This window comes from Watersipora subatra, chromosome 1, assembly GCF_963576615.1.
Source record: "Watersipora subatra chromosome 1, tzWatSuba1.1, whole genome shotgun sequence".
In the NCBI taxonomy this organism is placed as follows: domain Eukaryota; kingdom Metazoa; phylum Bryozoa; class Gymnolaemata; order Cheilostomatida; family Watersiporidae; genus Watersipora; species Watersipora subatra.
Window position 1 is genome coordinate 50,758,053 of NC_088708.1, and position 13,237 is coordinate 50,771,289.

Consider the following 13,237-nt stretch of genomic DNA (forward strand, 5'->3'; position numbering starts at 1 on the left):
ACAAGACAGGAGTGTTGATATGTTACTTTACGTATTCTTATCTATGCATCCGTATCAGCTGCGTAGTGAGCGGTTGAGATAAAGAGAGAGGGAGAGTGAAACGGGACAGTTCTTCTTGGCACAAGTTATTTGGTTAAGATGATACGGTGAGAGAGATAAGAGGCAAGACATTTGGCATCTGTAGATGCTATAGAATTTTTCATTACTTGAGCTTTTCGAGTCAATGAGATAAGCTCTTTTCTATTCACAAAATGCTTCAGCCTCGGAAAGCAGCGTGCTTACTTTTAATCACAAGTTTTATTCTTATACCAGGTATGTCTAATATATTATATTAGAGTCTAGTAACACTCTAGTCTATTCTTACACCAGGTATGTCTAATATATTTTATTAGAGTCTAGTGATACTCTAGTCTATTCTTATACCAGGTATGTCTAATATATTACATTAGAGTCTAGTAACACTCTAGTCTATTCTCATTCCAGGTATGTCTAATATATTGTATTAGAGTCTAGTAATACTCTAGTCTATTCTTATACCAGGTATGTCTAATATATTATATTAGAGTCTAGTAACACTCTAGTCTATTCTTATACCAGGTATGTCTAATAAATTATATTAGAGTCTAGTAACACTCTAGTCTATTCTTATACCAGGTATGTCTAATATATTATATTAGAGTCTAGTATCACTCTAGTCTATTCTTATACCAGGTATGTCTAATATATTATATTAGAGTCTAGTAACACTCTAGTCTATTCTTATACCAGGTATGTCTAATAAATTATATTAGAGTCTAGTAACACTCTAGTCTTTTCTTACACCAGGTATGTCTAATATATTATATTAGGGTCTAGTAACACTCTAGTCTATTCTTATACCAGGTATGTCTAATATATTATATTAGAGTCTAGTAACACTCTATTCTATTCTCATTCCAGGTATGTCTAATATATTGTATTAGAGTCTAGTAATACTCTAGTCTATTCTTATACCAGGTATGTCTAATATATTGTATAGAGTCTAGTATCACTCTAACCTATTCTTATACCAGGTATATCTAATATATTTTATTAGAGTCTAGTAACACTCTATTTTATGTTTATAGTGTTTCTTATGCTAGAAACACTCATAACCGTAACAGTCAGCCTGCAACTGCTATATACATGTAGATCTTTTGCAACAATTTTCCTTTCTTTTGGCGTGTAACAAAAAACAGCATTTTGTTGATTGTCAATTACCGAAGCCAATAAAAAGTTATACATACAGATAGCCTTCATGTGGTTGTTATACATACAGATAGCTGGCATGTTGTTATACATAAAGATAGCCTACATGTTGTTATACATAAAGATAGCCTACCCGTTGTTTTATACATACAGATAGCCTTTATGTTGTTGCAATACATGCAGATAGTCTACATGTTGTTATACATACAGATAGCTTACATGTTGTTATACATACAGATAGCCTACCTGTTGTTGTTATACATACATATAGCCTACATGTTGTTATACATACAGATGGCCTAAAGGTTGTTATTATACATACAGATAGCCTAATTGTTGTTGTTATACATGCAGATAGCTTAAATCTTGTTTTTATACATACAGATAGCCTACATGTTGTTGTCATACATGAAAAGTATGACTATTATATTTACAATGTTTATCGTTTTTCATGTTTATTACAAGTTACATAAATTACTCATTTATTTATTATTTCAGTAGAACAAACTTTCCAAACAATTTAGTAAACTCATCCTTGTTACCAGTTGTTGGTATTGTCTCAGCCCGTATCACCCCGGTGTAGTACCTCAGCACATACTACCTCAGTGTAGCGCTGGGACATAGAGAAACATTTGATTAGCTCTAGTAAATTGTTTACAGTTGTTTAATAGTTGTCCTTGAACTTGCGATGCTTCGTTGATGCCATCAATTCATGGTTCACATAATTGATGATAAACGCCAAAAGGGAAACGCTGACAAACGACGATACAGTGTGAACCGGCCTTTAGTGATACTACTTATAATCAACCGTTTGTACACAACTACCTATAAACTACAGTTATCATTGACAATGAGACTCCTTAAAGCAAAATACTATTTTTGTTTACATATAATTGACAAGTGACATACATTAGAATAAACACAAAGCATAGTGCATGCTGCACACAAATTCTATCAGACACAAATCTCATAAACATGTTTGCAAGGCAGTAATTTTGGCACCTTGAATATTGCAGACACAATTCAAGATCATTGACCATGTTATACAAGTTTAAATCACCACTAAAACCTAAAGAAAATTTGCCACTAAATCGCTATTAAATTTAGTAAATCTTTAAACTGCAAAACATAGCAGATGTTCACCAACTCTAACTCGGTATATTGTTAACCTCTCTGGTCATAGTCATTCCTTTAAGTTTTAGTTTTCAATAGGCCAAAGATGGTTGAATAGGTAAACAGATTTTGTATACATCAGCATACTCTGGTATCTAAATCTTGCGAGCACACAGCCTTGGCGTTGATTTGAATAGAGGTCAAAGGTTGAAGCTTGTTAAAATCCATTCCAACTCCCTAACAATATATGGGGCAAAATGTTGTTACATCACAGGCAGGAAAAGAGGTGGTGCCGCGAGAGCTGGAAAATAAAAAGGGGGCGTCTAACCTTGATAAATCTTATCTTATTAAGAAAGCCGATCTCGTGTTTGCATAGAAAGTCGCTCTTCTCATCACAAGACCTTGTTAGATAACAATGTCATTTACTCATGTCACACCTCTCTTTTTTTTCTCAGGCTGCCAGCCACTTTCAATCCACGATTTTACTTCTGATACTGTACGCACTTTGTTAAACTTTTAGTTTATGAAATAAATTTAACAATGCACAACAAACTTTAATGTAACTATGTTTCAAACAAATTTTTGCTACAAATTAGTACACGCAAACAGACATTAACTTAGCTCTATGTAATCTTCGATATAGTTAAATATTGTTACTTAAAGTTCCGAAGCCTGTGATACTCATTGTGGAATTACCATCTTTTATGCGTCAACCAATCTATGTAGCAAAACACACGGAGTAACTACTTGAAACCAAGCGGTAAGAAATTCAGAATTGCAAATAGCTGTATGTTCAAGGCTGTGTAAAAGAGCAAATAAAGTCGACAAAAAAATCTATGTAGTGATTGGTTTAATTCTCAAGTATTCTTACTATATTCCTTTTCTGTACTTGCTTATCACCAAGTGCTTGTGTTGCGCACCGAGTGTGATTACAATTGCTAATAGTCAGTGAAGTCGAGCAATCATTCAAGGATGGTCTCTTTTCATAAATATCGACTTACTCTACCGACTACACCTAATTGACTATCAACAATAGTTACCATAACAAGATAAGTATAGAGCATCGCATGGTCGGGTGTTCTTTGTTCAGGTGTGTTTGGCCAGCGATGCCCGCAAGGATGGCCCGGTTATAAAGACAAATGCTACTTTATCTCAACGACTCCGGAAGATTGGATCACCGCAAAGTCTATCTGTGAGTCTCGAGGGGGTGTGTTGGCCTCGGTCAGCTCCTTGGATGAGGCGGTAAGGGCTGTTTGTCTGTCTGTTTGTCTTTATGAATGGTTTGCTGCCGCTTATTGATCATATCTTATTTCGAGTGTTGTTTGTGTACATGTAAGTAGATTGTTGATAGATCTAACGTAATTTCGGCTGTTCTTTTTTACAATATAATAACTGATTGCAAGGCCTCCAAAGAGATGGCAACTCCAAAGAGATGGCAACCAAATTAACTTGCAAAAGTATTTTTCATTGTATCACTCATTTAGTCTCAAGTTACAAGCATCTGGTTCTTCATTTATTATAATTTTGTCATTGTATCTTGCTCGATTTTTAAAATTAGAAATTAGAAAAATTGTAGATTCTTTCAAGTTTATGATTGTTCTAAAAGCATTATTGTCTAGAACCGCTAGTGGGTAAGGGAAGTTTTCTTGTTTGTAATGGTACGTAAAACAAGTGCAGCAAGGATACCTCCAAAGCAAAGTATGTCTAATTTAATGTCAAACGTAATATAAATATACCTTTTCATCATTAGTGTGATGTGAATTTTGATTTTAACGATAATTTATGCCAAGGAGGTTCTCAGTGCAAAAATGAAAATATCAAAAATTGAGCATACAAGTTCTAAATACAGAGATGGACATACTGTATATGCATAACAAAGAATAGGTTTAGAGCTGTTCTTGGAAGCAATTGTGCCAAAATGTTTTTCTGTTTGATGGGTTTTTCCAATCGTTCATCTTGTGTTTTTCGCTCACCCCAAAAAAAAATAATAAAAGAGGCATATGATGTTATACTGCAGATTACAGTAAAATGTGGCATCATTAGAGATAAGTTAGAGTATCACAAATGGCTTTCCATCTCTGACTAGGATACTTAACTTAACATGTGTAATCCAAACTAATTAAACATGAAAACATTTTAAACTAAGTCAACTAAAAATGTCTAAACTGTTTAATACTTGTGTGATACAATATTAATTATTAATAATGTTCTATCTAATTGGCTAATTTTGTATCATCAATTTTTGAAGAAGGTTATGAAAAGCATCGGACGGAGCATCGCTGAAGTCCACCTTGTCATGCAATCATGACAGATATAAGAGTGTGATTAGATAATTCACTCCTAGAAAAACAAACATTTTTGATAATTCCGGACTTTAACCTGTAGCCATAAGGATATACATGTAGGTTAAATAATCTCCCTTACGGAGGTGGGTGGTATTCAATTTGTTCAAAGTACTTATGCTGGACATTTTTTCAGCAAAACTGTATATATCTCATTCGTATTTAAGGTCTTCTTAGGAAACCAAACAAGGCGTCTAAAGCCAGAGCTCTTTTACGTTGGAGCGAATGACAGACAAAAAGAGGGCACATGGGTTAACCTTGATAATTCGCCTTTTCCTCAAGATAAATCGTATGTATTCTAAATATCATTATGATAATTTCCATAGATGTAAGCTTCAAAAATTTATGTAGTTGTCAATATATGTTTGATAGTTTTCATTTTCTTATAAATCAGAACCTAGTTCATAGAATGTACACCCTGGGTTCTCGGTTTGTAGAGTTTGGGGAAAAGGGCAGCCTGATGATCATGGAGCTGGTGAGGACTGTGGGAGTTTTCTATCCTTCAATGACTATAGACTCAATGATGCCCCCTGTAATAGCGCCTACCAGTTTATCTGCGAAAGGTCGATAAGTAAGTGCACTTAAATATAGATCTCATATCATGTTTAGAAGTTGTCGTCTCATTTTCTTTACAAAACTATTTCCTTAGTTAAATGGTATAGAAATCTGTTAAACAACAAATCACATTTCAGCAGTGTTTTAGTCACAGTTTTTAAATGCACGTTATTAAGGAAAAAACCTAGTTAGTTTGTTAAGAGGTTGAATTTTAGAAGTCATAAATCTGTCATTATTTCTATTAGCCATTTTCCAAATCTAGGAAATTACTTGCGAGTTAAATCACGATGCAGATCTAGGTAAGGCAGCGGTACAGTGTGACTCGTGCCCGCCTTAGTCGATTTATTCCTTATTAAATCATATAGCGATGTTAGTTTGTGTCCCAACCTAATAACATGAGAACTATAACTGAGTGGTAGACTCTTGTTTCCTATCTACATCAGGAAGTATAAGGCCTCACCTAAAACTATCTATGGCTCAATTGTTTAACAATAACTGTTGATATAAGTATGATGCTAGGCTAGCAGCATGACAAGCAATATTAATCTTGCTGGTACTACTAATATAGCTGAAGAGTATTCAATGACCAGATACTCATACTGACACTATCAGTGACCTTGTTAGTACTAATATAGCTGAAGAGTATTCAATGACCAGATAGATACTCATAGTGACACTATCAGTGACCTTGTTACTACTAATATAGCAGAAGAGTATTCAATGACTAGATAGATACTCATACTGACACTATCAGTGACCTTGTTACTACTCATATAGCTGAGGAGTATTCAATGACCAGATACTCATGCTGACACTATCAGTGACCTTGTTACTACTCATATAGCTGAAGAGTATTCAATGACCAGATACTCATGCTGACACTATCAGTCACCTCGTTACTACTAATATAGCTGAGAATTATTATAGTCTTAGGTTTCAGCTGTTTTCTGGTTGCTATCCGTGACTCATATTTCCACAGGCTGTCTAAAGTTAAATTATCACTGCTGTAGTGAAATACTAATGGTCATTATCCATATGTTAGCTTTTCTGTATTTCAAGTCTTTAAAGGTTGACTTGCAACAAAATTCACGTTACAGTTATTTGGTATCAAAAGATTCACCATGTCTTACTCTGCTGTGTTGTAGGTGCAAAATATGTAGAAATGTGATTACAAGCTCTTGAAAGCTCAAAAATGAACAGTTAATTGCCGCCATCACAAAACCGCCGTAGATTGGAATCAATTTATTTGTCTGACGTGGTCAAACGATTTGGTTATTGTTTTGACCCGTGATGTTCACATGTGAATTAAAAGGCCAATAAAAGGCTCAACATAAAACTTCTCGTAGCACTAGTTTATGGCAAATATTTCGGGTTTTACCAAAAAGCCTATATCAAATATAGATGCTCGCTACTTTACAGTTTTGTTTCGGCTTGGTCTAATCGTCCAGTCGTAATCTGATCATGTGACCCATACTTCCAGCCAAACATCGCGAATAATTTCTGCAGCATTTTTCAACTATCACAGGTGACCAACAGGCTCGTCATGTTTATCAGAGGATGATATGCACTCCTTCGAGTTAAGATTAAAAAATTAAACGCATTTTTATGGTAGGTTTTGAGATATCAGTGCTCAAAATGACAGCATTACAATGATGATGAAATAGACATTTACGGACAATAGACATGGTTTTGTTGAATGCATGAAGTATATTTGTGAAAGTATTTTGACGAATGAGGTTGCATGAAAGTGTAAACAGAAGCCATCTTGTTCAGCTATGTCCCATTTGAGCCGTTTTGAGAGGGATTCCAATTTATGGCAGTTTTGTGATGGCGGCGATTAACTGTTTGTTTTTGAAATTTTAAGAGTTTTTAATCACATTTCCACATATTTTGCACCTACAACACAGCAGAGTAAGACATGGTGAATCTTTTGATACCAAATAACTGTAATGTGATTTTTGCTGCAAGTCAACCTTTAATGCTCACAGATATAAGCATCACGGAAATATTATTTCTTTAAAAGTAGTTTAATATTATCTCAAATAATTGCTATGAACTATAACACTGTTAGCGATGATCATAGAGAGACAGTACTAACAGCATAGTCCTCTTGTCTCTCACTAAATTGTCAATAAGCCATGTTTCCTCCCATTTCATCTTTCTGCTTCTTGTCAGCAATCATTTCAATAGACTGATGTGGACTTGTGCCAGAAAATTAGTGGATAACTCAGCCTCAAAGAGAAAGTTCGTGTAATAATTTATAGCGCGAAAGGATATCTCTTTAGTTCAGCTGATATTCTAAGCATATTCAGGTTTTTCGTAAATAAAGTTGAAGTTTTTTACCCATGGTCACCCCAGATAACTCCTAACTAAATGCTTTATGGAAGTAAGCTGTTAGTCATTAGTTAAATAACAAGCTCTGTATAATAGAAGTGTATGGCCGCAGATGAGTGTTTCTAAATAATAGTGGATAATTCCACTTTCAAAAGTCCAGGCGGCAATTTCTAATATCCGTTCACTTTTGATACGTATTTTGCTACATCTAAATACATCTCCTTCCAATGTTCTTTAATAAAACTGTGCAATTAACCACAAACCTTTCTCAACCTATTTGAATCAGAAATTTTTTATTGGTTTGTACAGAAAGAAAACTTTAACTCCGTATATCTTTCTTGTAGCTTACAAGGACCCATGTGACTCTGAGAATGGCTGGCATCTCGTAGATGGAAAGTGTTATCGATATTTCCAAGAAGCGCTGAACTGGCTAGAGGCCCGTCAGTCTTGTCAAAGCAACGACGCCGATCTGATAACGATAGACAGCAATAGCGAACTAGCCTTGGTTACAGAATCAGTGTCGTGTAGCAACAGGCAATCCATGTGGCTTGGGTATTCCGATGTAGGTGTACCATTTCAATGATGAATTTACACAAAAGTTTTGTAGATTTGATCAGAAAATATTGGTATGTTTCTATCATTTCCAATTGTTTTGGATGTATGAGGTGATCTGACTGCCAGGATGTTTCAAGATTAAACTCAACAAAACTTGATCACAGTTAAACCGCTCAGATCGAGCAAAAGTGATATTATATAACTCGCTGCCATAGTCAATATAAATAGTTAATAGTCGCCATCAGAGCTCTGTTGGTCATCAGGCCGACAGAACAGGGACGCGTAACCCTGCAACTTGAATGCAGTAGACAATATCGACAATAGTAACGATAGCAACTAGTGACATCATTTCACACTCACTTTTCTTCAAAGCATTTTAACAGCAATCAAGATTTATTGATTTTAATCTTGAAACAACCCGGTAGTCAGATCACATCAAACCTAGAAAAACATAATGATAGAAAATAATAGAAAAACATCATTACTTTCTGATAAAACTTACTAAAACTTTAACTAAGTTCATCTTAACATTTAAAGCTTCATTGTTCTTTTTTTTCTAATAATATAAACATTGTGTATTCTACGAACATGGAGCTTATGCCATCAGGTCGCAAGTTCATTGTCTTTTATGCCTTAAAGTGATGCTGTATAATTAACAGATGAATTCTGATCTGTTTGTCACTGTTTAGTTTTTCAAATTCCATTTTAGAGGCTTTTATACTTCCAGCTGTCTGTTTGTAAGACACGCTACTTTGCTACACAATGAACAAAAAACCTTCAACTAATAATTTTGTAAACAATTAGGACAAACCAATTGGCACCCAAAATACAGTTAGCGATATTTCGTTATAATTCATCAGCAAACTAGAAGACTGGTGGCTCAGGATTTATCGTATGCCAATGGTATCAGAGAAATTTTTTTAAATCAACTGCTCAAAGGTAGATTTTTCGAAATCAATTGACAGAAAAATAATTTTTTGATCTGTCGCTTTCTCAAAAGTCTGTTACTCAAAAACTAACAGGTAAATTTCTCGAGCATAATCAGAATTATCTCATACGCTATATTTTATTTCCATATTCATTTTTACAAAACTATTTTATAAAAATTTAAATTTAGTTTTTCCTATTATATTTGTTTCGAGTTGTCTCAACCGGTCAAGTTTAGATGGAAGCAACGTTCACTGAGAGTAAAAATGGAACAAAGAAATTGTGTTTAAAATTTTTAGAAAATATGTATCAAAGACAAAAGAGTAAATAACAAAATTTATTGGAAATTGTGAAGCAGAATCACAAGACGATCGAAGCTAGTTAGTAGCCAACTCTGATCGTCTTGCGATCTTGCTTGAAATCGCTGCACTAAAGAAATAATAAAGGCAGTATAGCGCTTTATGAAAAGATTGTTTTGTGTGGGACTCAAACTCGTGACATTTAAATTAGTAATCCAATACTTCATTACCTGCGCTAATCAAGAAATATCGAATGTGAGAGAATGATTGCTAAAGAAACCATTTTTTGAGCAATTGATTCCCAGAATTGGACGTTCGAGAAATTGTATTCGAGAAATTTGTCTAAAATCTAGGCTTACTTGTAGGCTTTTTATGCGTCTGAGTTTACTCACTTTTACATGTTTACTGGCAGAGCCATGGCGATAAATTGTTCCGTTGCAGGTGAAAGTGACAGCCTGTACATTTTCCAATTGAAGTTAAAACTAAGTCTTTGCATGGAATTGTTTCCTGCGACACAAATGTAGTTTTATTAGATTTTTTAAATGTTGTCTATTATAAATTTTTATTGTCCATTGTAATCATCAACAAAATGATGCTTTTTGTCACATCTCGAAAGAGAAAAAATAATGAAAAACTAAAATGAAATGAGAGAACATTAATTATTGAGAGAGTTTATCAAAAGTGCTTTGAAAGATGATAATCTATATAGTATTGTGGAGGAGTCGGGATAGCGAATTGTAGGTTGTAGTAACAGAAAGTTCATAAACTGAAACATACAATAGTGGATGTAGTATGTTGGTGTCATGGAATAGGAAACGATGTTGTCATATGTGTGGGAGGATAACTACAAATATTCTGGGCATCGTTTATGTAGGATTTTAAAACCTGTAACACGAATGCAGAAATGAGCAAATTTGGGATAAGGCAAAATGTTCAAAGACTTTTTGATATGATTGGTGGATGTGTGGTGAGATATTGATATGATTGGTGGATGTGTGGTGAGATATTGATATGATTGGTAAATGTGTGGTGAGATATTGATATGATTGGTCGATGTGTGGTGAGATATTGCTAATTTCTTTAATTTTTTGATGCCTGTTATCAAACTACTGATCAAATATCCCAGCATTCTTAGTGAAACCTTTTATTTGCTGCACATCGGTAATACTTGGCAAACTTCAATAATTATGTTTCAATAAACATTTATTATTTTAATCTGGTTTTCGCAGGTCAATGATCTAAAAGTATTGAAATGGATTGATGGAGCCCAACCAGCAAAAGATCTATACAAATGGGACAAAGGCAATAAGGATGCCTCCAAAGCAAAGTATGTTATATTTAATGTCAAATGTAATATAAATTTACTTTTTTATCATTAGCGCGATGTGACATTTGATTTTAATGACAACTCATGCCAATGATGTTCACCGTGTCAGAAATAAAACACCAAAAGATGACTAGAGAAGTTCTATAAACAGAAGAACCGTGTATGCTTAACAAAGATTAGGTTTAGAGCTGTTTTTGGAAGGAAAAATGTCAGGTTTTCTGTCTCTTTGTGTTTCTTTATCATCCATCCTGTATTTTTCACTCACCTAAAAAAAAGTAAAAACCATATTTTGTTATCCTGTAAATTGCATACATTGTTTATATTCCAATTTGGGCTTTTTAGACCTAAAAAAATACAAAAATAGAAGAGGTATATTTTTGGTATGTTATATGACAAAGTATATTCGGGTCAACAAGTCTGCTTTCTATGACTGACCAGGATACAAAGGTGCAGCTGTACATTAATATGTTGAGATGGAAGTAATATTGACCCACTTAGATTAAATTAAACTATTTTAATGCTCAAAAACTTTTCAATAATGATGTATTACGTATTCATTTTTTATAACTTTTGGAGATTAAATTCATGGTAAGAACTTTATAAGGTCTTTGTAAAATAGGTATTACAAGGTAACACAGACATCTGAGTGAATGAATAATTATATCTTCTCCTGTATGTATATTGATCTCCACATCAACACAGTTAAGAGGTTAAAAGGTTAAATCTTTAATAGAATACTTATTTAATAATTGTTAGTTTGGTAGTATTCTAGTTTAACAACAATAATTGTCTACAGGTATGCCAAGGGACATAATTGCGCTGCTGTTATAACACTAAACAAGAATCAGTGGGAGGTAACTAACTGTATTGGCAACGATATGGCGTACATCTGCGAAAAGGAAAAAGGTTAGTTGAACAAGTTTACTCTTCTCCATTACTTCCATCCTTTTCTGTCGCAGCCAACCTTGACTCACAAATTCTCCTATGTTATCATATGTTACTATCTCACATATTCTCCTATGTTATCATATGTTACTATCTCACATATTCTCCTATGTTATCATATGTTACTATCTCACATATTCTCCTATGTTATCATATGTTACTATCTCACATATTCTCCTATGTTATCATATGTTACTATCTCACATATTCTCATATGGTACCATATGTTACTATCCGACATATTCTCATATGTTATCATATGTTACTATCTCACACACTCTCATATGGTATCATATGTTAATATTTTACATATTCTTCTATGTTATCATATGTTACTATCTCACATATTCTCATATGTTATCATATGTTACTATCCGACATATTCTCCTATGTTTTCATATGTTTTACAGCATAAAAAAATCAGATTGTATCAGACCAGTTATTCTACAATGACCAATTGTAGAGAATTTCTGTTCATGTCTAATGGTTTTTCATAAGTAAATTAAGGAAATATTATATCTGCTACACCTCAGCGTAGTTACATAAGCACATGTTTCACAAATTAATGCCTGACCTGGAGTTTTACATTCTGTAGATGATTTCTTTCTTTATGAAGTTGATTATCTACACTATGTTACCCTTTAGTGTAGGATACAGTCTGAGCAAACAAACTTGTTCAATAAAATTCTTAAAAAACCTTTTACCTGATGGTCAACATCATTGCAAATATTAAGATAGCATACTGGTAAAACCAATTGACTTCTTCAGGTCAGTGTCCATCTGGATGGAGACTAAAGAACGGTGTGTGTTACAAAAATTATTACGAGAAAAGAACTTGGCCGCAAGCGAAAAAGGAGTGTGAAAAGTATGGCGCAGAACTGGCAACAGTCGACCAAGCTAAGAGCTCAAGCTTGACCACTCTGACCCTTTTCTTTGGATATTGGGTGGGAATCTCTGGTGAGCTAACTTGTAATTATTCTAGAATATTCTGACAAAACTTTGAGCGATTGCTGTCGTTTTTTGAGATTGTTCTAGACATTTGAGACGATTAGCAAGTGCCTGGCTGTCTGCTTGGTGCCAGAAATACATGTACTATCAAAGTCATCATCGAAATACAAAATATTGGCACTTGTATGTGTGTGTTAATGTTATTGGTCATATATATTATATGTACAAAGTTTTTAAAACTGCAAAAAAATTATTAAATAGGGAATTCAAAGCTTTTTAGTCTGAGGATTTTGCAGAGCTCTGTTTAACATAGCTTAATATCCTTCACAAAGAAAAATCCTACAACAAGAACTATATATAGATACTAGATATATATTATATTGGGTTTGTTTACCTACAACCATTAAAATCTTAAACTTAGGAATTTTATACTTTAGTGGATTTGAACTCATGAAATTGCAACTACAAGTTTCAAAACCACGCGCCCTACCACTGAGCTATACAAGCCTCATTAATTGACACACTTATCATATATCATATACCATGTGCACACGCTAAATGGCGTATTATTTGAAACTATAAAGTCTGTTAGCTCTATGAAACGAAATGCTTTTTCATGTTTTCGTGAACTTCTATTTCCGATTTTTCATAAGGTTCAATTGATA

The 13,237-nt window shown here is 33.9% G+C and overlaps 1 protein-coding gene across 1 annotated transcript in view; it reads left to right on the forward strand.

Moving 5' to 3' along the window:
• LOC137388591 (C-type mannose receptor 2-like) overlaps positions 1 to 13,237 on the forward strand; it is a 34,462-nt gene that overhangs the window by 9,375 nt on the left and 11,850 nt on the right. Inside the window, exons 8-14 of the mRNA XM_068075074.1 lie at positions 3,431 to 3,582; positions 4,850 to 4,971; positions 5,120 to 5,253; positions 7,916 to 8,133; positions 10,582 to 10,679; positions 11,476 to 11,585; positions 12,393 to 12,581. Of these exons, the coding sequence (XP_067931175.1) occupies positions 3,431 to 3,582; positions 4,850 to 4,971; positions 5,120 to 5,253; positions 7,916 to 8,133; positions 10,582 to 10,679; positions 11,476 to 11,585; positions 12,393 to 12,581 (1,023 nt within the window). The remainder of the gene's footprint in view (positions 1 to 3,430; positions 3,583 to 4,849; positions 4,972 to 5,119; positions 5,254 to 7,915; positions 8,134 to 10,581; positions 10,680 to 11,475; positions 11,586 to 12,392; positions 12,582 to 13,237) is intronic.